This window comes from Malus sylvestris, chromosome 10, assembly GCF_916048215.2.
Source record: "Malus sylvestris chromosome 10, drMalSylv7.2, whole genome shotgun sequence".
Lineage (NCBI taxonomy): Eukaryota > Viridiplantae > Streptophyta > Magnoliopsida > Rosales > Rosaceae > Malus > Malus sylvestris.
Genome location: NC_062269.1, coordinates 37217818 through 37239851, shown reverse-complemented (window position 1 = coordinate 37239851; position 22034 = coordinate 37217818). Strand labels below are relative to the sequence as shown.

The following is a 22034-nucleotide window of genomic DNA, read 5'->3' as shown; positions in this document are numbered from 1 at the left end:
AATGATTGTTATTAGGGGGTAGATTTTCGCTTAAATTGCACCGAGGTCTTTTGAAGGAAAGGTTTTAGGTGAATCTGAACCATGTAATGTCATAGTTCATATCTTCCAGTTGCATTTCTCAGTTCAGTTTTGCTTTGCCCTAGCAGGCAATATTTCAAAGTTTTCTGGTACGAATTTCGACCAATTAAGAGATTGTTCAAAAGCGAAAAGATCGAAATAGTTCAAATCAATTGTTGTCCATTACTTGGTACCAAATTTACATCACCGACAACACTACAAACAAAAGTACAAAACAATTCCGAGCTCTCACTTTCCGGGAACGAAGTTTGTGGCATAGTTCCAGGCATTGTTGGCGACCGGGTCGGCAAGGTGGTCGGCAAGGTTCTCCAATGGTCCCTTTCCGGTGACGATGGCCTGGACAAAGAATCCAAACATGGAGAACATGGCCAACCTTCCATTCTTGAGCTCCTTCACCTTGAGCTCAGCAAAGGCTTCTGGGTCATCGGCAAGGCCCAACGGGTCGAAGCTTCCTCCGGGGTAAAGAGGGTCGGTCACCTCTCCGAGGGGTCCGCCGGCAATTCTGTATCCCTCAACTGCGCCCATCAACACCACTTGGGTAGCCCAGATGGCCAAGATGCTCTGTGCATGGACCAAGCTAGGGTTTCCCAAGTAGTCGAGACCGCCCTCGCTGAAGATCTGGGCTCCGGCCTTGAACCACACGGCTTCGCCGAACTTGACACCGTTGCGGGACAAGAGCTCTGGGAAAACGCATCCAAGAGCTCCGAGCATGGCCCATCTGGAGTGGATCACTTCGAGCTCACGGTTCTTGGCGAAGGTCTCTGGGTCAGCTGAGAGTCCGGCGGTGTCCCAGCCGTAGTCACCGGGGAACTCGCCGGTGAGGTAGCTTGGGGGCTCGCCGGAGAATGGGCCCAAGTACTTGACTCTGTCAGGGCCGTACCATGGGCTGCCAGAGGAGACTTTTTTGGTAGCAGTTTTCCTCATGGAGACTCTTCCATTTCCGAAAAGCTCGGTGGCTCCCGGGGAAAGTTGCACGGCTTTGCCGGCGAAGGTTGGGGAAGACAGAGCCATTGTGGAAGCAGCCATAGTTGAAAGAAAGGATTGAGGTTTGATTGACAGTTCAAGTATGAGAGTAGTGATTGATGGTGGCCGATTTGGTACGTACTTATAGTGGCATGATATCAAAGCCACTTATCTTATGTTATCTAAAGCTTTAATCTCATTGGACTGCCAAGATTTTTCTTCTGTTTTTGTTTGCCTACGTGTCAGTCTCTCTAATCCACCACGTCCTCAGATTCATTTCCCTGGCCTATAACCAATGTGGGCTCTCCATGATTACTCTCAGCCACCAGAATATTGGAAGCTCTCTCTCTCTCTCTCTCTCTAAAACAATCTTGAAAAAATCTACAAGCTGGGTACGTTGGGTGCATTCTATCGGTTGGAGTGTTACAACCTAGAGGAGTCGTGACAGTGCCTTCTCAACGGTCGAATGTTAGGGTTGATATGGTAATTAGGAAGTAAAATTTTCACCCTTCAGAAAAAAGTTAAAAGAACAATCGAGTGGTAGGCAGAGGGCGTGTGAGGAAAATATCTCTGCAGGAGGAGAAGAAAAAATCTTTGTGAAAATATTGGATGATCTTGGTCCACATCTCAAACTCACTTTCACGTGAACCGGATTATAATTTGGATGCAAGAAATTTGGCTTGAGCTCTTCAATCTTATCCGACCCAAAAAATATCTCTCCCTAAAAATAAGATCAGAAGCATACATGTTAGTTTGCACGGAGTTAATACATGCATTATATGATTATAGTCACAAATGTTGAAGAATAGGGTGCTCCTGCATATATGGATTGAGTTTGTCAACATCCAAATTACATTCATTGCTAAATGGTATTTACTATTTTTTATGTTGCCTTTTGTTAAACAGGAATCATGATTTCAAAGTAAAAACTTATTTTGTAAGTTAAGTCAGTTGGTTAAGACAGTGTGCCTTACCGGCATTCTTGTACTAAGATAGCATTCTCATTCTCGTAAGTTAATAGTTCAGAAAATCGTCTTGTTGTGAAAATTTTGTACAGTTTTGTAGGGTCCAAAGTAATCTTCAAGTGCATTCTTAAAAAAAATCTCTCAAGTCTAGACAACTGTTGCATTGTTGAGTTTGTTAAAAAATCTCTCAAGTCTAGACAACTGATGCATTGTAAATAAGAAACATACAATTTGTTTAGAATTATAAGTGACTTCATTCATTCATGGCTAGCGATGCAGCAATGTTCTGAGAGGTCCAGAATTTGGAAATACGGAGGTGTACAGTTGCATGGTAGAATTAGGGTTTGGTCCTACAGAGGAAATCCTCTACTATCTCCGAGCACAGAAAGCCTATCCAATTGGACAAGTGGCACTGTCCGATTGGACAAACTAGTGGTACCCGTGCATTATTGTCTTGAGATTTTTCAAACACCAGTACAAACTGTATAATCTAGCGACTGTTGGTACTACTGGTGGTAGAGGGTGCCACTGCCAACTAGACAAGAAAAATCGAACTTCAGAATGTCACAACAACCAATGAGAGTAAAGCTATTGATTTTCTAGGATAAGGGCACTGTCCTATTTAAGCCATGAAGCCAATCACAACCACCCATCATCCTCTCTTCCTTTAACTGGTTTATCATTCTATTAGTATCACATTTGTTTTGCAATGGCAGCTTCCATGGCTCTCTCTTCCCCAACCTTCGCCGGCAAAGCCGTGCAACTTTCCCCGGGAGCCACCAAGCTTTTTGGAAACGGAAGAGTGTCCATGAGGAAAACTGCTACCAAAAAAGTCTCCTCTGGCAGCCCATGGTACGGCCCTGACAGAGTCAAGTACTTGGGGCCATTCTCCGGTGAGCCCCCAAGCTACCTCACCGGCGAGTTCCCCGGTGACTACGGCTGGGACACCGCCGGACTCTCAGCTGACCCAGAGACCTTCGCCAAGAACCGTGAGCTCGAAGTGATCCACTCCAGATGGGCCATGCTCGGAGCTCTTGGATGCGTTTTCCCAGAGCTCTTGTCCCGCAACGGTGTTAAGTTCGGCGAAGCCGTGTGGTTCAAGGCCGGAGCCCAGATCTTCAGCGAGGGCGGTCTCGACTACTTGGGAAACCCTAGCTTGGTCCATGCACAGAGCATCTTGGCCATCTGGGCTACCCAAGTGGTGTTGATGGGCGCAGTTGAGGGATACAGAATTGCCGGCGGCCCCCTCGGAGAGGTGACCGACCCACTTTACCCCGGCGGAAGCTTCGACCCATTGGGTCTTGCTGACGACCCAGAAGCCTTTGCTGAGCTCAAGGTGAAGGAGCTCAAGAATGGAAGGTTGGCCATGTTCTCCATGTTCGGATTCTTTGTGCAGGCCATTGTCACCGGTAAGGGACCATTGGAGAACCTTGCCGACCACCTTGCGGACCCAGTCGCCAACAATGCCTGGAACTATGCCACAAACTTTGTTCCCGGAAAGTGAGTGAGAGTATGAGAAGAATTGAAGACTTGTTGTGAGTCCCTTTTGTTTGAGTGTGGATTTGAGCGTGGAAAATTTGTTGATGTTGGAGTAAATTTCTATTTTTTTCAATATATCAATATTTTTTCGGACAATCTTTAATCTGTTCTGAATTACGAGAAGAGAGCAAATACGAGTTTTTATTTTTTATTTTTGTAACAAACAATACTACCTACATTAAAGGAAGGCAGTGAATTTAATCTCACAGCAGCAAATATAAGTTAAGTAAATTTGTAGGTAAATTAATATTGTTTAAAATATTATTTAAAAAAAATTACAGGGTTAAGTGATTCGAAGCAGAGCACATTGTTCTAGCAATTGCGTGTTTATTTTTTTTATAGTAGTTGTAAATTAATAAGAAGAAAAAATGTCATGATAAAAGATAAATGCATGTTCCCATAAGAATGTACCAATGTACAATTATAGTAATTCATAAGAATGTACCATATACAATTTCAAATATTAAAATCCATTTGTGACAAAAAAAAAACATTAATTGTACCAATATAAATTCTTAATGTCAAAAATGATTAAAGGATAGAAAAATGGAAGCAAACCATAAGACCATATTACATAAGGGTACATACTATATAAATTTTATAAGAAAAAGTTATAAATGGGTATAAAACAATTTAGAAGAAAAAGTTACAATGGTAGTATAGAATAAAAGTTGGGTACATGGATTAAGGAACAAGAGAAGAGACTGTACACAATAAAATTAAAATTGCGTTCATAGCAATATAATGGTCATTTGTTATGATTTTGCAATAAGATGGTCATGGAGAAAAAATAAGTTTGAAAAAATTTTGGCAAAATTTAAATTTGAAGATACATATTCCGTATAATAATCTTGAATTTGAATATAAACATAAATTTGAGTGAGAGAATTTTGGGATTTTCAGCTACAAAAGTTATTCAACCTTTTGAACATGATCAAGTGGGTGAAATTATAAATTAAAATTTGTTAAAAAAGATGACATGGAACTATGTTATTAGTAAAATGCTGATGTGTACAAAGTCAACTAGTCAAGAGACTTTGATAAAAAAAAAATAAAAAAATAAAAAAATAAACTGAAAACCAATAAGATTTGAGTCTATAAACATTAGCGACAACAAGGGACTAGATCCTACTTTTTCCTAAATTAATTCTTGATGGTTGTTAAGCTAGCTAGGTATTACCTGACAGCTGATTTTCCCTCAATTCCATTATAATTAGTTGCAGTGCAGGTAAGTTACAGATAGCAGTGGGTATAGAACCTGAAAACTGGTTGCCATCTAAACTGAAGGCTTGAAGTTTGGACAAGGACCCAAACCATGGTGGAATATTTCCCGTAAAGTTGTTGTTTGTAAAGATAATCAACTTCAGTCCGCGTAAACGGGTTAATTCATGAGGCAAGGTACCGTGGAAACTGTTATTTCTGAGGCTCCACCTAACAAGAAATGAAAGGTTTCCTAGATTTGGTGGAATGGTTCCAGTGAGAATCATGAAAGAGAGGTTCAAGGTCATGACTCTATGGTAGCGTAGGTTGCAAGTAACGCCAACCCAACTGCAAACGGAGGTAGTAGCGGACCAGTTGATTGTCAAGATGTTTTGTGGATCATTGGTGATATGGGATTTGAGAGCAACCAGAGCAGACTCCGTCGTGGCGTCGGTAATTTGTGCTGCTAACGTACTTGATAAATATCCTATGTTTAAGAAAATCCATTTCCCAAACAATCCCCAACTTAAACTGATATGAATCATAAAGTATAAGTTCCGGTGCTGCAAGCTTCATATTCAACAACACCTTCCAGCAGCCAGAGAGTTGACAATTATTATTAGACAAAGATGTCTACATAAATTGAAATGTTAACCTTCATTTCCGTTTCATGAATTCCGCCATAGAATCAGAGTATTTCACACCCTTAAGAATTCTAAAATGGAAAATTCATCTTGTGATCTTACGACTAGGAGGAGGCAACTTTATCGATTATTCATTGACAACAAGAGGTATAGTTTTATGCTTGCAATCTTTTAATCCAAACTTCTCTAATAAGGCTAGAGCATATTTCTTTTTATTTATGAAGATGACATGCTCAGATTGCACAATTCTCATGCGAAGAAAATAGTATAACAAGCTAAGATCAGTCTCATACCTTCTCATCGTTCTTCTTTGAATCTGCAATTAGTTCATTGCTGCTTCCTGTATACACAAAGCCATCTACGTAAATTGACACGGTGAGTGATTCTGCATCTTTGAATTTGATATAGAGTTTTGCTTCACTTGGACTTCTATGAAAACCACAATTGAGCAAATAAGATTTGATTTCTTCATACCAAGTCCTTGGTACTTGCTTCAGACAATCGAGAGCCTTATTCAGTTTATAAACCTACTCTCTGATCCCCTGAAATCAAAAAACCCCCAGGTTGGCCTACATTGACTTCCTCCTGTAGAACTCCATTAAAAAAGACTTTACATCAAGTTGATATAATAGTTTTGGTTTGCTAGAAAATCGTCTGGTGATTTTGTTGATGCATTCTTTTGAAACTATTTGGAATGATGTTTTGAATGTTACTGTTGACTGAAAACTTGATTTTGTTGAAACAAGTTTTGGCTGACAACAGTGGGAGGAATTCTTTTGATATTACTATGGATATGTGATACAGATCAGGTATGCAGTAACTTTTGAATCGATTCTGCAATGTGCAGATTAGGTTCTAGAGTTCCATACTTTGAAATGTATGTCTATGTCAATACATGATGATAAGCTTTTCTTGAATTTGGACTTAGTGATCACTTCTATAAATCTTGAAAGATTGGTTCTCAGGTTTCATACTCAAGTGGGAGAATGTAAGATTATGAGTATGAATATGGAACTAATTATGGTGTTTAAGATTGATATAGAAAAGTCCAAATCTGCAAGCTATTATCTATTGGTATTTATGCAGGAAAAGTACATTGAGATTCTGCATAAACCTTGTGTGATTGGAACTCCGTACCAGAATTGATTTGGGACTGGTGTTTCGGTGTTAGTGGTTAAGTCTGAATCCTAAACCTATTCTTATAGGGAATGGTTAAAGGAGTAATATATAAGTCTTGAGCCACTGCCCTTACAAGAATACGGTTCATTGAGATCTCAAGTCCTATTGATTGAGAGAGCTATCGAGTCTTGTTAAAGGGTAGAAGGTTTCGAGTTCATATTGCTGCAATGGCATCATCGTCTGGAGCAAACTCTGCAGGTTAGTTTCATACTTATAGATTTACATTTTTCTTATTATGGTTTTGAGAATTGTGATTCAATTGATTGAATCTTTATCCTTGTAAAGTTATTCTTACATGTGGTATCAGAGCCCTAGGTTCTAATCATTGAATTCGATTCATAAAATCTTTCAGTTTGCTGAAAAAGATCAGAAACTGGGATCGAAACCTAATAAAAAAAAAAAAACTTGTCCATAAACGGTGCCGTTTCATTAAAGAGCCGTTATAACTCTCGAAAAGGTTCTTTTAAAAATCTGACCGTTATGTTTTGGGTTTTTATTTTTATTTTTTGAGTTTGTTGCTTGTTATTTGAAAAGTTCTCCTTGTGATCTTGATTTTTTGGGTTCTGGTTGCAATTCAAAGTCTAATGCTAAAAATAAGCCACTGTAAGACATTGCTCTTGAAAAGGTATGTTTTCTTTCTATGTAAAACTGACCTTACTCGAGACATTGATGCCCATATTAAGATAATATGATTGAATAACTAAGTTTATCTGCTGGTTCAATTCCTCTTTTCAAGATTAATATATTTTGTAGCTGTTATAATGCTTCCGCTGCTATAATCAACACAAAAGCCTTGAATTTTCACGGATTAGTGTGTGTTCTATCATTGCATATTGTATTTTGTGTTAACCAAACTCTGCAACATCAAACTTAAAGAAGCTCTGCAGATTTTATGCGATTGACTTTAGTGAGCTTGAATTGTTTATTCTATATATGTCTTCAACATGAAAGGCTATATATATGATTAAGTTGATTCAATGCACTCATTTTGTGGTGAGAAAGACCGAAATCAAGAATCACTCTCGATTCGAAGTTTTGATTTCGTTTGTGTACTCTGCAGTTTCATTAAAGTCAATCAGTTTAGGTGCAGTACCAATACTCACTGGTGGGAGCAATTACAAGAAGTGGAAAAGAGAAATTGAGTTGCTTTTGACACTAAATGAGTTTGATATTGCACTTGACATGCCAAAGCCTACGGCTTTGACCGACAAAAGCACAAAGACTGAAAAGGCTGAGTTTGAGAGATGGACCAGGGCTAATAAAGTGGCTCTATCCATTCTTGAAAGTGGCATGACAGACACGGTGCGAGGAGGAATCAAGAAGTGTGAACTAGCAAAGGATTATCTAACTGCTGTGGAGAACAAATTCAAAGAATCTGAAAAGGCTGAAATCGCTCAGTACATGTTCCTTTTGACATCTTACAAATTTGAGGGTGGAGGTTCAATCCGAGACCACATTATGAAGATGACCGATGCAGCCGAGAAACTTAATTCAATGGATGTCAACATTGGTGAAAAGCAATTGGTGTTCATGATTCTACAAGCATTACCGCAGAAATTCAGTCAACTAAAGGTGTCTTATAACACTCAAGACAAGACCTGGACAGTGGATGAGTTGATTGCTCAGTGTGTCCAAGAAGAAAACCGTCAAAAGCAAGAAAAGAGCAAAGAGACTGAAGCTGTCAATTATGTGCAAATTGCAAAGGGAAAGAGGGACACAAATCCTGGTAATGCTTCTAAACCTCAGCAACATGATAAGTCTGTTATATCTGCTAAAAATTCCAACTCCTCTAAATCTAAAAATTTTAAGGTCAAGACTAAAAACATTGAAAAGATTAGGTGTCATCACTGCAAATCTAAAGGTCATTATAGGAGGGACTGTGAAATTTTCAAGGATTGGTTAAGGGCTAAAGGAAAAGCTGATGTCTATGTGTGTGAGGAGTCGAATTTCATTGATATTCCTGCTAACTCTTGGTGGTTTGATACTGGGTCATCTGTGCACATCACTAATTCATTACATGGTTTTGAAAAACAAAAGAAAACAAACTGTTTTAATGTTTTTGTTGGTGAGGGAACCAAAGTGTTTGTCGAAGCCATTGGTATTGTTAAACTGAAACTATCTACTGGCATGATAATGCAATTGAATGATGTCCTATTTGTGCCTGCAATGAGAAGAAATTTACTTTCAGCATCCAGGATAATAAAACAAGGCTATGTTTTCATGGGAGATAATGAATGTGTCAAGTTTTTTAGAAAAGGTTCTCTACAAGGAAAGGCCTTTTTGCATGATCAACTTTGGAAAATAGATTGTATTGTAGAAACTGACCATTTACATGTCCTAAATACTGCAACTAAAAGAATGCATGGTTTTGATCAAACTTTCATGCTTTGGCACAAAAGATTAGGACACATTTCAAAAGAAAGGGTTTTTCAGTTGTCCAAAATGAACTTGATTCCGGCTATTGATTTCAAGAGTGCAATTGAGTGTATTGATTGTATGAAGGGGAAGATGACAAATGTTAGGAAACTAGATGCTAAAAGAAGTCATGGCCTATTAGAAATCATACATACAGATGTTTGTGGACCTTTTCCTATCAAAACCATATGTGGGAACTCTTATTTTGTGAATTTCATAGATGACTACTCTAGATACAGTTATGTTTTCCTTATTAGTGAAAAGTCCTCAGTCCTTGAATGCTTCAAAACCTTCAAAAGTGAAGTTGAAAAACAGTTAGACCGTGTGATTAAAATTGTTAGATCAGATAGAGGAGGGGAATATTTTGGCAGGTACACAGAAACAGGACAGAAAAAGGGTCATTTTGCATGTTTTCTTGAAAGCCAAGGCATTATAGCTCAATACACCACTCCTGGCACACCCCAACAAAATGGAGTGGCAGAGAGGAGAAATAGAACTCTCATGGGGATGGTGAGAAGCATGATTTCCAGGTCCAAACTTCCTGGTTTTCTTTGGGGAGAGGCATTGAAGACAGCAAATTATATACTTAATAGAGTGCCGTCCAAAGCAGTGCCTAAGACACCATTTGAGCTGTGGAATGGAAGACAACCAAGTTTCGATTATTTTCATGTCTGGGGATGTAAGGCATAAGCAAAGTTCTACAATCCAAGTGAAAAGAAATTAGACTCAAGGACCATAACTTGCTTCTTCATTGGTTATTCTGAGAAGTCAAAAGGGTTTAAGTTTTTCTGTACTCAATCCCACACAAGAATACAAGAAACTCATAATGCTATCTTCCTAGAAGATGAAGATGTTTCGAATTTGGCTCCAGAAAACTTTGAATTTGAAGAAGCAAGGCAAATGGATGATGATTCCTCACGGTTAGACTATAACCGCATACCAGTTTTCCCGAGATTGAGTATTAATACTCACATTGATGAAGTAATGGGTGAGACTGAGATTCCAACAGAAACTGTGTGTGATGAAGATCAAAACAATGCTGTTTTTAATCAAAGTCCGGTCACTGATATTCAGGCAACCAATTCTAATGCTCCTGCCAACTCACTTGATCAACAAAATCTGAGGAAGTCCAACAGAATTAGAAAGCCAGTTATTTCTTCAGACTATGTGTATCTTCAAGAGACAGAGTTTGATTTTGGAGACATTGATGATCCTATGACATATCACCAAGCCATGCAGAGTCCTCAAAAGGTTCTATGGCAGGCGGCAATGAAGGAAGAACTCGATTCAATGTCCAAGAACTCAGTTTGGTCTCTGGTGCAATCACCACCTAACATCAAAGCAATCGGCTGCAAGTGGGTCTTCAAAACCAAAAGGGATGCAGAGGGAAGGATCGAAAGATATAAAGCAAGGCTTGTTGCAAAGGGTTTCACACAAAGGGAAGGGGTTGACTACAATGACACTTTTTCCCCTGTGTCTTCCAAGGATTCAATGAGAGTGATCATGGCTTTAACATCACATTTTGATTTAGAACTGCACCAAATGGATGTCAAGACTGCATTCTTAAATGGAGATCTGTATGAAGACATTTTCATGGTTCAACCTCCTGGATTTGTTAAAAGGGGGAAGGAAGATATGGTTTGTAAGTTACAGAAATCAATCTATGGACTAAAACAGGCATCAAGGCAATGGTTATTAAAATTTGATCAAGTTGTGACTTCACATGGTTTCATAGAAAATAAGATGGATGATTGCATCTATCTCAAAATAAGAGGGTCAAGATTTATTTTCCTTGTTCTCTACGTTGATGACATCTTACTTGCAAGCTCGGACAGACAACTATTGAATGAAACAAAGCACATGTTGAGCACAAACTTTGAAATGAAAGATCTTGGAGAAGCCTATTATGTTCTCGGCATTGAGATAGTTCGAGATAGGCAAAGAAGATGTCTTGGATTGTCTCAGAAAGGCTATATTGAAAGAGTACTCAACAGATTTAACATGGAACATTGCAATAAAGCTGATGTTCCAGTGAACAAGGGAGATAAGTTCTCCCGAGACCAGTGTCCAAAGAATGAGCATGAAATTGAATTGATGAAGATGAAACCTTATGCTTCACTAGTTGGCAGCCTTATGTATGCTAACATTTGCACTAGGCCGGACTTGGCGTTCATTGTTGGCCTTTTGGGAAGGTTTCAATCAAATCCTGGAGAAGCTCATTGGGTGGCAGCGAAGAAGGTATTGAGATACTTGCAGAGAACTAAGGATTTCATGTTAGTTTATGGCAGAGATGATTCATTGGAATTAGTTAGCTTCACCGATTCAGACCTTGCTGGAGATATGGATGAAAGAAAGTCGACTGGTGGATACATTTTCAAACTAAATAGAGGGGCTATTTCATGGAAGAGTGCTAAGCAAACTATCATATCAACATCAACAATGGAAGCTGAGTTTGTGGCTTGTTTTGAAGGTATGAAGCAGGCCGTTTGGCTTAGAAACTTCATAGCCGACATGAAGATTGTTGACTCAGTAAAGAGACCAGTGAAGATGTATTGTGATAATAATGCTGCTGTATTATTCTCGAAAAATAACAAGAGGACGTCAGCCTCGAGGTTGATGGATGTAAAGTTCCTCAAGGTTAGGGAAAAGGTGAAGAAGGGAGAGATAGAAATTCAGTATCTATCAACAACTGCAATGATTGCCGATCCTCTCACAAAATCGCTGCCTAATATTGTGTTCAAAGGGCATGTTGAACAGATGGGTGTCTTAGAGTCTTTTGATAAGTGGGAGTGAGTTGTTTTGAAACTTGGAGACTATTGTTGCTGCTTCCTGATTGCTGAGGCTGCGATTTTCAAGTAAGGAAGTTGATCTTAAAAGTTAGTCATGATTGTTTTAGTTAAGATAAGCCAAATGTGTTTATTTAGTTTTTTGGTTTTCGTTTAGTGTTCAATTTTTCCAATTTGTGATGAATTGTTCCAGAAAACAAGTTTTATTAATAATAGTTTTGGTTTGCTAGAAAATCGTCTGGTGATTTTGTTGATGCATTCTTTTGAAACTATTTGGAATGATGTTTTGAATGTTACTGTTGACTGAAAACTTGATTTTGTTGAAACAAGTTTTGGCTGACAACAGTGGGAGGAATTCTTTTGATATTACTATGGATATGAGATACAGATCAGGTATGCAGTAACTTTTGAATCGATTCTACAATGTGCAGATTAGGTTCTAGAGTTCCATACTTTGAAATGTATGTCTATGTCAATACATGATGATAAGCTTTTCTTGAATTTGGACTTAGTGATCACTTCTATAAATCTTGAAAGATTGGTTCTCAGGTTTCATACTCAAGTGGGAGAATGTAAGATTATGAGTATGAATATGGAACTAATTATGGTGTTTAAGATTGATATAGAAAAGTCCAAATCTGCAAGCTATTATCTATTGGTATTTATACAGGAAAAGTACATTGAGATTCTGCATAAACCTTGTGTGATTGGAACTCCGTACCAGAATTGATTTGGGACTGGTGTTTCGGTGTTAGTGGTTAAGTCTGAATCCTAAACCTATTCTTATAGGGAATGGTTAAAGGAGTAATATATAAGTCTTGAGCCACTGCCCTTACAAGAATACGGTTCATTGAGATCTCAAGTCCTATTGATTGAGAGAGCTATCGAGTCTTGTTAAAGGGTAGAAGGTTTCGAGTTCATATTGCTGCAATGGCATCATCGTCTTGAGCAAACTCTGCAGGTTAGTTTCATACTTATAGATTTACATTTTTCTTATTATGGTTTTGAGAATTGTGATTCAATTGATTGAATCTTTATCCTTGTAAAGTTATTCTTACAACCTTAACTACCAGTCTGTCCTCATGCTTCTGAATTGTACCATCCAGATTAAAACCCATTTGACACCAACTATAGAGTTTGTCAAAAGGCCTATCTACTAACTCCAAGTGGAATCTGATAATTCTCAATCATGGACATTTCAACTTCCATCTTCATTCATAGCTGCTTCTTCATATTTTTCAGGTTCTATGATAGTCATGTCTCATCTAGCATAGACATCAGGAGATTTATTATAATACTATGTCAAGCTGCTCAGTATATATATGCCCCATTGTTTCCCTGTGATCACTAGAGGCATAACCACCTGTTTTTTCTATGGAGTAAAATATAATGAGGAAAATTATGGAGGCGACTCGTGTACTTTTGGGTTAAAAGGATAATATTACCCTTGAGGCACACCGGAACTTCTATACACAAGTAGCGGACAATCATGGCATAATCAAGGTCAACAGTGATCAAAAGAGGTATTTATTCAAAACCTATTTCATCCATCCTCATCAAATCCTCAACCTTCAATTCATTCAAAATAGGATTAATTCCCTAAATTAATTGATTAATTTCCTAATTAATTGCAAGATATTATTTTGACATAATATCTTGCAATTACACCCAGAAACCACCATATGTGGCCGGTTCCCATCTCTCCAAATGGGGCCGGCCACACCTTATAAATACTACCTCATTTCTCCAAAAACCTAAGTCCAATTCTCTTCTAAAATTCTCCAAATTTCTCTAAATACTCTCTCTCAAATTCTAACTTTGGCATCAGAGATTCTTCGGTCAAAGCTCCCCCCTGCCTCCCAATTCATCGTGGGCGTGTGAGACTCTTGGCCTTGACCTAAGGTGTTAATTGTTTTGCAGGTACATTTTCGTCCAAGAAGGAGAAGACGGAAATTTGCATCCACACTTGCCACTGGTTGCAGTGCATGCAGGCTATCCACCTGTATGCATGCCACAATTCCAGAACGTTATCTCTTATAATTAGCTGTCTTAAAAAGGAATGCTTTCCCAATTCTATCCAAGTCTGCAAATTTGCTCAGATTCTCTTCATAAATGAGATAGCTTGAAGCCTTGAACAAGTAATTAATTTGACATATTAACATAATCCTCAGCACTATCTAAGACAGCACTAGTATTAAAGAAAAAAGGGCACAACATCATGAAAAAATTGGACCCTTGGTTATTGTAATATCTAGTAACCGATAAAAAAGCCGTTTGACCAAGAAAAGAACAAAGAAATGTGCAACAGGTGGCCTCAAAGTACTGTCATGCCAACCTTCATGTGCAATCTGGACTAAATGGAGCATATGAGATTGTAACTGCTACAAATACCCCATCTTCCCTCTTCATGAATTCCATATCACAGAGTTAGAGTACTAGTTCACGTAGTACAGAAAAAATGGCTGAGTTAGCTCTACCGTCTCCTATTATTTCTATCCTTCTTCTGTTCGTCTTCTCAGGTATGATCAAGATTCTTCGATTCCATCTTAAGCTGCAAAACTAGTTTTGATCCTTTTTATTTTCTTAACTCTATGCAGCATTTTACATTTGTAAATTTCCCCTTTTTCTGCACTCTCTCAAAATCTGAAATTGGTTTTTGATCATTTCGTCTCGGCCCTTACCTAATTAGTTCCTATAGTTTTCATAAGGTTACATTTTCATAGATGGTTTTCAATTGCAACGAATTTGGTCCCTGTAGCTTGTATGAAATCCGTCAAATTTACCTCTGATCTGCCAAGTGCATGACGATTTCCTACAAGGAATTAACGGAATTGTCGGATGCCATCGGATACCAAATTGAATGTAATGGTAAATATAACGAAAGTGTGACTTTGTGAAAGGACTAAAAAGGTGTTTTGCCCAAACTAATAATTATAAAGGAAAACTAATGAAAATGGTTTGAAAACTTTAAAATAAAGGATAAAGTGAATAGTACTAGGATTAACTTTTTAGTGTAAAAATGTAGTTTTTCGTTAAAGTTCCCTAATTATAATCCTTTGTCAGCAAAATAGCTTAATTATAATCCTTAACTTCAATTATTTTTGCAGGAGAGATTTCCATGGTGGTGAATGCACAGGTAATTAAGCCAGCTGAAACCATATTTTCATAACAATCAACAAATACTTAGATTAATTTAATTACAATTTAATTAATCTGCATGGTTTTGTAGAATGCTTGGTGTGTAGCAAATCCTGCAGCACAAGAAGAAGCCCTACATTCAGCAGTGGATTATGCATGCAGTTATGTAGACTGCACCCCAACAGTGAAAGGAGGCTGTTGCTTTTATCCAGATACATCAGTGCACCATGCCTCATACGCCATGAATGCTTACTACCAAAAGATGGGAAGAAAGCAATGGAATTGCCATTTCACCAATACTGGTCTCATTTCCTTGACTGATCCAAGTAGGCCATTTCAATTTCATATAATTTAATTAAACAAATACAAACAATTTAATTTGTTTCAAATTTTAAAAGTTTATTTCCAACAAATTAATTAAACGTTTTAAGGCTGTACCATATTGTTGCAGGTTATTATGCCAGCTGCACATTTGTGAGCGGTATGTGTTTTCAACAAGTTATACATTTTGACACTTATCGGCTCCTCAGGATAAGTCATTCTTCTACTTGCAATTCACAATTTGATCCATTGCAAAATAAAATTTGATAAAAACACGAAAAGAATTTTTTTTTGCCACAGATATCATCTTTGATTGGCATGTAAGTAAGAATGGCTTCGTCCATGGGTAGAGCCAAGTATTTTCCTTTACGTTTCGTATGTAAATAATATTTGTATCTCTTTATATTTGTGCTTTCTTATCCCTTGTATTTGGCAGGAGGATCAGGACCTCCACTGCCACAGAAAAAGGTAATTAATCAAACCTAATTTCTCCCTCACAAAAACATAACTCATTTAAACCAAAATCTTAAATCATTCAAACAGTTAATATGTTTTTTTGGGTTTGCAGGACACTTGGTGTGTGGCTAAGCCAGGAATCCCAGATCCTGCGTTGCAGGAAATCATTGACTTCGCTTGTGGAGTACTAAAAGATTGCAGCAAGATACAAGAACATGGTTCATGTTTTTTGCCAAATACACTGATAAGCCATGCCTCATTTGCCATGAATCTTTACTATAAGGCTGACGGACAATACAATTGCGACTTCAACGGTGCTGGCCAAGTCGTCGTGACGAATCCAAGTAAGCCAATTTGTTTAGCATAACACACTGCATATCTTGTATTTTTATTTTTTCCTTTACCTCATTGCTATGATTCTAACAAAACGTGCTTGTTATATACTGCAGGTTTGGGTGATTGCGTCTATGTCTGAGACTATCAAAGCGTTTTTCTGTTATCGTGTTTGCTTCTTTTGTAGTCTAATAAATTTGTCCCAATTGTGGGGACTGTGGACTGTACCTTAGCTATAATTTGATTCGACTGTTAATCTCCGAAGCTTGAGCTTAGTTGAAGTGTTGAAATCCAGAGGCAGAGATTGATTAGTACTGCTTAAACTTTGCTAGAACGTATGAGTATGATGAGTTTGTCACTGTGTCTCAACTCGGCTTGTATTTGGGATGAGTTGCTTGACTTAGCTTGATATTTATGTAACAAGATTCGGTTGGACTTAACTTAGTGATACACATTGAAAAACAAACAGGGAAATAAGTAACATAAAATCAAGCATATTGCGTTTTACTGCATTGACGGAAAGCAATTATGTCTATGTAGTCTGGTGTGAGTTCGATCCCCACCTATCCTCTTATTCCCTACCAACTAACTATTTAACTAATTAACACCATAGTTTATAAAGAAAAAGTAAGATAAAATCAAAATACATAATTAAATGAAGAAAATACTTGTATTAATTTTAAAGTCTAGTATTGAGATCAAGCAGCTTGTACCTCAACTCATATGTTGAAAGTATTAATTCATTCATGCACTTGAAGTTTTGTGTTTAGTTTTCTTTTTAAACCCATTTTTGATATTATTCAAGCAGATAATCTCTCTAACATCACCACCTTACAAGAAACACAAACTCAGAAGTAACTTGAATTTTGTTTTTACTTGTAAAACCACTTATTAATATCATCCATCCGATCCGACCATTGTTTACGTAGATAAAGCGTGACATATAATAGTACATGGATTTTATTCCACTTCTGTCAATTCATCAAAGTTTGGTATGTGGTTTAGAACTAGAAGTTTATTGCCACTTGGCAGCCAATTATATTGCCACGAATTAACAATTTGACACACACATCGCCATCTTCCCTCGTCATTCATGCACCTTGAGCTTGAGGGGTCGTATTCACGTATGAATAAATTCGTCAAAAATATCACATGCAACACAAAAACGAAAAAAGAAAACACACAGACACAGATAGGAGTTAAATTTATAAACAACAATATAATTTAATTATTAACAAGTCATAAATAAATCCCAACGAATCCCAATTTTTTTACAGACCCCTAATTGAAAATTCCCCAACCCTATTCTCTTTTTCCATTGATTCCCTATTCATCCCCACCAGGTCGCCACCACCACTTGCTCCACCTCTCTCAACTTCGCCACGCACCAGACCACCACCACCTGGTCCACTTCTTTCCAACATCACCTAATTCTCTAATTTCAAATTTAAAGTAATTTTTCTAATATTAATTTAAATTAATAATATAGGATGTTAAACATAAAAGTTGATGTGTATTTGTTGAATATTTTAGATTCATAATATATTATAGTATGATTATTGGGATGCAATTTTATAAGTTTTCTGACATTGATTTTATGGTATGTTGATTAGTTTATATTATTTTAGCTTCGTGAATATGATTTTTGTTTTCATTAATTGATGTGTAGAAATTACAAGTATGGAACAATAGTACAAGTGAAAATCACCTAATAGTTCGGAAATCCTATTTTGAATACTTCCACTCTAATTCGGAATGGTTAAATGATAGTTTAGTATTTTTTACTGAAACATACGTTTTTTCCTGTATTAACAATTAAACTATCTTGACACATTTTCATAATATAAAATCTCGTCGTGGACAAATTTAATCTTAGTGGCTTATAATATTGTTTGCATAAAAATTATAAATGAAAACTTGTTAGTTTATCGTTTAATTTCTTAATATTATTTTTGCCCAAATTTTTTTGAGCTAACTAAAGCAAAAGCAAAATTATGGAAAGCATAATTGAAGAGAGTAGGGGGTAATAAATAAAGGCAAATGGAGCATTCACACGGGCAAAGAGTAGAGGAGTCATTTTTCCACGATACGTACGCATTCGTCAAACCTCGAGAAGGGGCCCCACATTGCCCCTGCACGCGTGCTCCATCCGACGGGCATCATTGCATCCGCAATAGACGGAAAGCATTTCCAAGGCCCCCAATCCGACGGCTCACACGCTCCGTGTTTGACTCCTCTCTGTCTCGGTCCCTTCACACATCCCAACGAAAACCCCAAAATTAAATACCCACCACTCCCCAAACACGCCCTCCCATCTCTCTCTCTCTCCCCTCTCTCACACACACACACACACACACTCTCTCTCCCTCTCTCTCTCTCTCAGAGCCGGTAGTGGTAGATCTTGTTCAGCAGCGCGTATCCAGGGAAATTTTTGCTCAGAGAAAAGTACTCATTTCCCAAATCCGAAATCTGATCTTCTGCAATCGATAATCTGGTTCAAATCTTCTGTCTTCTTCTTAAAACCTAGGTTTTGCTCTGAAAGTTTTCACCTTTACATTTTTTCTGCTGTAATTTTTTGTGGGTTGTGGTTTTTGAGGGACTTGAAGGTTGATTTGTTTGCTTTTGAGGTCGTTCCTGTTGATTCACTGGATGATATAATATAAATGACTGTATTTGTTTGTTTTGGATCCATAATCTAGGGTTTTGAATTGGGATTAATTGTTTAAGTAATTTTTTATTTTTCTGAGTGTTTCTGTGTAATTAGCTTCTGTTTATGTTGCTAGGAAACTGCTCAAATTAATAAATTATTTTAATTTGATTTTTTTTTTCTTTGCAGTTTTCTGATTAGGCAAATTTATCTTTATTTGTGTGTTTATTGTGTTAAGTGACTGGTGTGAAGGCATAAATGTTGGATAATATTTGATTAACTTTGGGATTTTGTTTCCATTTAGTTTTTCCCAGTGGAAGATTGAGAGGACTTACTATTAATTTGGCATTGAAGAAATAAAATCAAGATGCCGTGGACGTCTTCTTTTGTGAATTACAACAGGAACTGCGTTCGCTTGGTGGTGTTCTTCCGTGTCATACTGTAAATTGCTTCACTTTGGTGAGATTACACACATTCTGTATTGCAGTTTATTGTGCCTTCATTTGCTTTGTTCAAGATAGTTTTGTGTTGTTGATTCGGCTGACAGGATCAAGTTATTTTGTGTAAAAATCGAAACTTGATTACGCATTTACCTCCAGTGTATCCGATTTCCTCTACGGGCTTGCTACCGATTTTTTAGAGGAAACCGAATGATTTCTTATATGTTTATTTTAATTGTTTGATTGTTGTAGAACAAAAACGTCAGTTCGTTGATTCCTTTGTGCTTTAAGTTATTGGGGACAAGTTGATGTGTCTGTACTTCTTATCAAATGTGGCATTGTAGTTCGGTTTCTAATTGCTCTTTCAGTCTCATTCTAACAATGCGGCTTTGTGGATCGACTGCTGCAGGTGAAACTCTGTTTTGGAAGGATCCTTTTATTTGGTGATTTTTAGGGCTGGTTGGAAGAGTGAGAATGAACATTGGGGTAAACGTAAAGAAATATCGAGCTATAAAGGAAGTTGGGAAGATTTTAATGAGTGTTGGGGTAATTGCCTACTCTCACCAGATGCAAGTTTGTCAGGTACATCTGATATTCTTATTTCCCTGCCGTGGCATTATGTTGTTGTTCATCTTCTTTCAGCTTCGATTGATTGCAATAATACTTCTTTCAGCGGAATTCGCTTGCATTAAGCATGAAATAAGATTGTCAATTCGATTTCATTTGGAATTCCATAGTTATTGGCATACTTTACAAATTTGGGTGAGCTGCGGGCAGGATACTAGTTTATTTAACTATTATTCCCATTTCCCAAGCAGTAATTAAGTAGTTATTAAATTCAATGGAAAAACATGTTTGCTGTCTTTACCAGGACTACGTATTGATATGCATTCAAATGATTGTTCTTGACTTGCATGCTTGATTGTACCACTATCAAGATGTTAAAACAAATTTGTTGATATCCTCTTTCTTTGCTCTCACAGGCTGAATATTTCCGTCAGTTGCTTAAACCTGTTACGTAGTATTATATCAAAAGCCCTCTGGACTCGGGGATTTGGTATAAACTGGCACTCTTGCGGTATTTATACATAAGAAGGCAGTTGTAGTTGTTGTGGTTGCTTTTGGTTGGGAATAGGTGGCTCTCGTGACCAAAATGGAAATAACTTGATTTGTAAACAGTTCTCGTATTATCTTTGCGAACCTTCATCCAGTTAGAAGTCAAAGAATCTGACACTTCAGTTGAAACGCCGTCTGTTAAGCTTTAATTACTTAGAATTTCTGATGCAGAGTGACCAGCAATTTGACCCCAACAAGGCAGCTCCGCCGTTTTCAAATCAAGTGGGTAATAATTACATGCATATTCCAGTTGCTTCTGGGTGTGGGGCAGTTTTACCCAATGACGCAAATCACTTTAGACCTTTCCATGGTGTTGAATTTCAAACCTCTAGCATCTGCCCGAAGAATTTCATTATCTTCGACCAAACTGATCATCGAAGTCAGATTATGTTCAATCCTGAAATTTCCCACAAAATTACTGGTCCTGCCTTTAACCTCTGTGCAGCTTACATCCAAGACAATCTGGGATTGAACGAGGGAAATATTGACAATAGAGAAGCATCGTCTACTCTGAAGGAGGACTCCGATGATATTGATGCATTGTTGAGCCTGGAAGAGGAAGAGCTGGAAGATTATGATGAGGAAGAGGTCAGTACAGCACGAACTCGTGGAAATTATGGGAGCTCATTCTCTGATTCTTGCTCCAGTTATGGTTTGAAAACCAAGAAGGAAGGGCTGTGTTCTTCACTTGAAAAATCTACTGCCATTGGTAGCAGTAGCAGCTGCAATAGTGAAAGGAAACGCCAAAAAATGAAGAAGATGGTGAGGGCGCTGAGAGGGATTGTTCCTGGTGCGAATGAAATGAACACTGTCGCCGTTCTAGACGAAGCTGTTCAGTACTTGAAATCTCTCAAGGTTGAGCTGCAGAAGCTTGGAGTTGAGAATTTGAACGACTAAATGTGCACTTGAAGCTACGGTGGTAAGAACGTACTCTTGTTTTTATCACTCCCCTCTCTTTTGAACGAAGGCGATTATCCCTCATGTTGTCGCTCGAACCTGATTTCGGAGCTCTCTGGTACTGCTCCTGAAGTGTATTCCGATCTTCTCTTTGATTTGTAGTATGGATGCTCATTTTCTTCTTTTCAGTTAATTTCGTATGGTAAGTTGCAGCTATCGACTGCTATGTAACTATGCACTATTTTCGCCACCCTCGCTTGGTTAATAAATCAGTTTGCTTCTGTTAGTTATAATTGATGTTCCATTTTTGCTTATATTCGTCTGCGATTGAATTGAATTAGATAATTAAAAAAATTCAACGTATATTGAAAGCGGAGATGAATTGATTTTTTATTTCGAGGTGATCAGAAGGGATTAATGAAGGAATCCGAAAATCTTGTGGGGATTGAAAATGATGAGCTTCTTTGGTCTGTAAAATTAATAGTCTACCTTCAAGTCGGACAAAATTTGTTCAACGTGGTTCAAATTTTGTTAGTTATCCAGTTCAATCCAATTCGAGCACCAAACGAGCCATAACGATCTCTGTTTAATCCCTGTCGAATGAATCACAAAGACGTGTCAGTGATGTCGCTGTTATGTCTCCTTTCCATGGCTCTCACACTCAACGATTCGAAATCCCGGAACACGAACATCACGATCATGCATGTAAGGTGAATTCTTGCGTCTTCCCTCATAACCAATAAGCTTTCGTGTTTGTATTTGGTGCTGGATTCAGTTAAAAACTCCTCTCTTTTTTATACAAGATTCTGATGATCACTGGTTGCTTTATGTGAGCATGACTTGTTCAATTCCGTGTCACTGTCTTTTTTTTTATTTTTATTAATTTATTCAAATACTCTTTAATTTGTATGGTTTTT

The 22034-nt window shown here is 37.7% G+C and overlaps 4 protein-coding genes across 9 annotated transcripts; 3 read left to right on the top strand and 1 right to left on the bottom strand.

The window, feature by feature from the left end:
* Positions 1–217: 217 nt before the first annotated feature.
* On the bottom strand, positions 218–1172 carry LOC126585571 (chlorophyll a-b binding protein of LHCII type 1-like). Its single transcript, XM_050250013.1, has one exon. The coding sequence runs from the start codon at positions 1102–1104 to the stop codon at positions 307–309; it is 798 nt and encodes a 265-aa protein (XP_050105970.1). The 5' UTR covers positions 1105–1172; the 3' UTR covers positions 218–306.
* A 1373-nt stretch (positions 1173–2545) lies between these two features.
* On the top strand, positions 2546–3641 carry LOC126585572 (chlorophyll a-b binding protein of LHCII type 1). Its single transcript, XM_050250014.1, has one exon. The coding sequence runs from the start codon at positions 2716–2718 to the stop codon at positions 3508–3510; it is 795 nt and encodes a 264-aa protein (XP_050105971.1). The 5' UTR covers positions 2546–2715; the 3' UTR covers positions 3511–3641.
* Positions 3642–3785: 144 nt separating this feature from the next.
* LOC126585561 (PLASMODESMATA CALLOSE-BINDING PROTEIN 2-like) lies at positions 3786–16457 on the top strand. 3 transcript variants are annotated; one of them, XM_050249998.1, is made up of 9 exons: positions 3786–6766; positions 13012–13292; positions 13690–14288; positions 14877–14905; positions 14999–15233; positions 15359–15388; positions 15665–15696; positions 15797–16028; positions 16134–16457. In XM_050249998.1, exons 3-9 carry the CDS (start codon positions 14228–14230, stop codon positions 16157–16159), a joined length of 645 nt encoding a protein of 214 aa, XP_050105955.1. In that variant the 5' UTR covers positions 3786–6766; positions 13012–13292; positions 13690–14227; the 3' UTR covers positions 16160–16457. The 3 variants fall into 3 exon arrangements, with proteins under 3 accessions (XP_050105955.1, XP_050105953.1, XP_050105956.1); XM_050249996.1 differs by lacking the exons at positions 13012–13292; positions 13690–14288 and adding an exon at positions 7629–8294; XM_050249999.1 differs by lacking the exons at positions 3786–6766; positions 13012–13292 and having other exon boundaries at positions 13641–14288.
* Positions 16458–18338: 1881 nt separating this feature from the next.
* Positions 18339–21410, top strand: LOC126585574 (transcription factor bHLH144-like). 4 transcript variants are annotated; one of them, XM_050250019.1, is made up of 4 exons: positions 18339–18462; positions 18969–19123; positions 19514–19686; positions 20088–21410. In XM_050250019.1, the coding sequence occupies exon 4, from the start codon at positions 20386–20388 to the stop codon at positions 21115–21117; it is 732 nt and encodes a 243-aa protein (XP_050105976.1). In that variant the 5' UTR covers positions 18339–18462; positions 18969–19123; positions 19514–19686; positions 20088–20385; the 3' UTR covers positions 21118–21410. The 4 variants fall into 4 exon arrangements, with proteins under 4 accessions (XP_050105976.1, XP_050105974.1, XP_050105973.1 ...); XM_050250017.1 differs by having other exon boundaries at positions 18341–18511; XM_050250016.1 differs by having other exon boundaries at positions 18341–18544.
* Positions 21411–22034: the final 624 nt, after the last annotated feature.

Coding starts and splice junctions, on each gene's coding strand:
- LOC126585574 (XM_050250019.1), top strand. CDS start 20,386: ATGCAGAGTGACCAGCAATTTGACCCCAACAAGGCAGCTCCGCCGTTT.
- LOC126585571 (XM_050250013.1), bottom strand. CDS start 1,104: ATGGCTGCTTCCACAATGGCTCTGTCTTCCCCAACCTTCGCCGGCAAA.
- LOC126585572 (XM_050250014.1), top strand. CDS start 2,716: ATGGCAGCTTCCATGGCTCTCTCTTCCCCAACCTTCGCCGGCAAAGCC.
- LOC126585561 (XM_050249996.1), top strand. CDS start 6,736: ATGGCATCATCGTCTGGAGCAAACTCTGCAG. Junction 14,906..14,998: donor CCATGGTGGTGAATGCACAG/GTAATTAAGCCA, acceptor ATGGTTTTGTAG/AATGCTTGGTGTGTAGCAAA. Junction 15,697..15,796: donor CTCCACTGCCACAGAAAAAG/GTAATTAATCAA, acceptor TTGGGTTTGCAG/GACACTTGGTGTGTGGCTAA.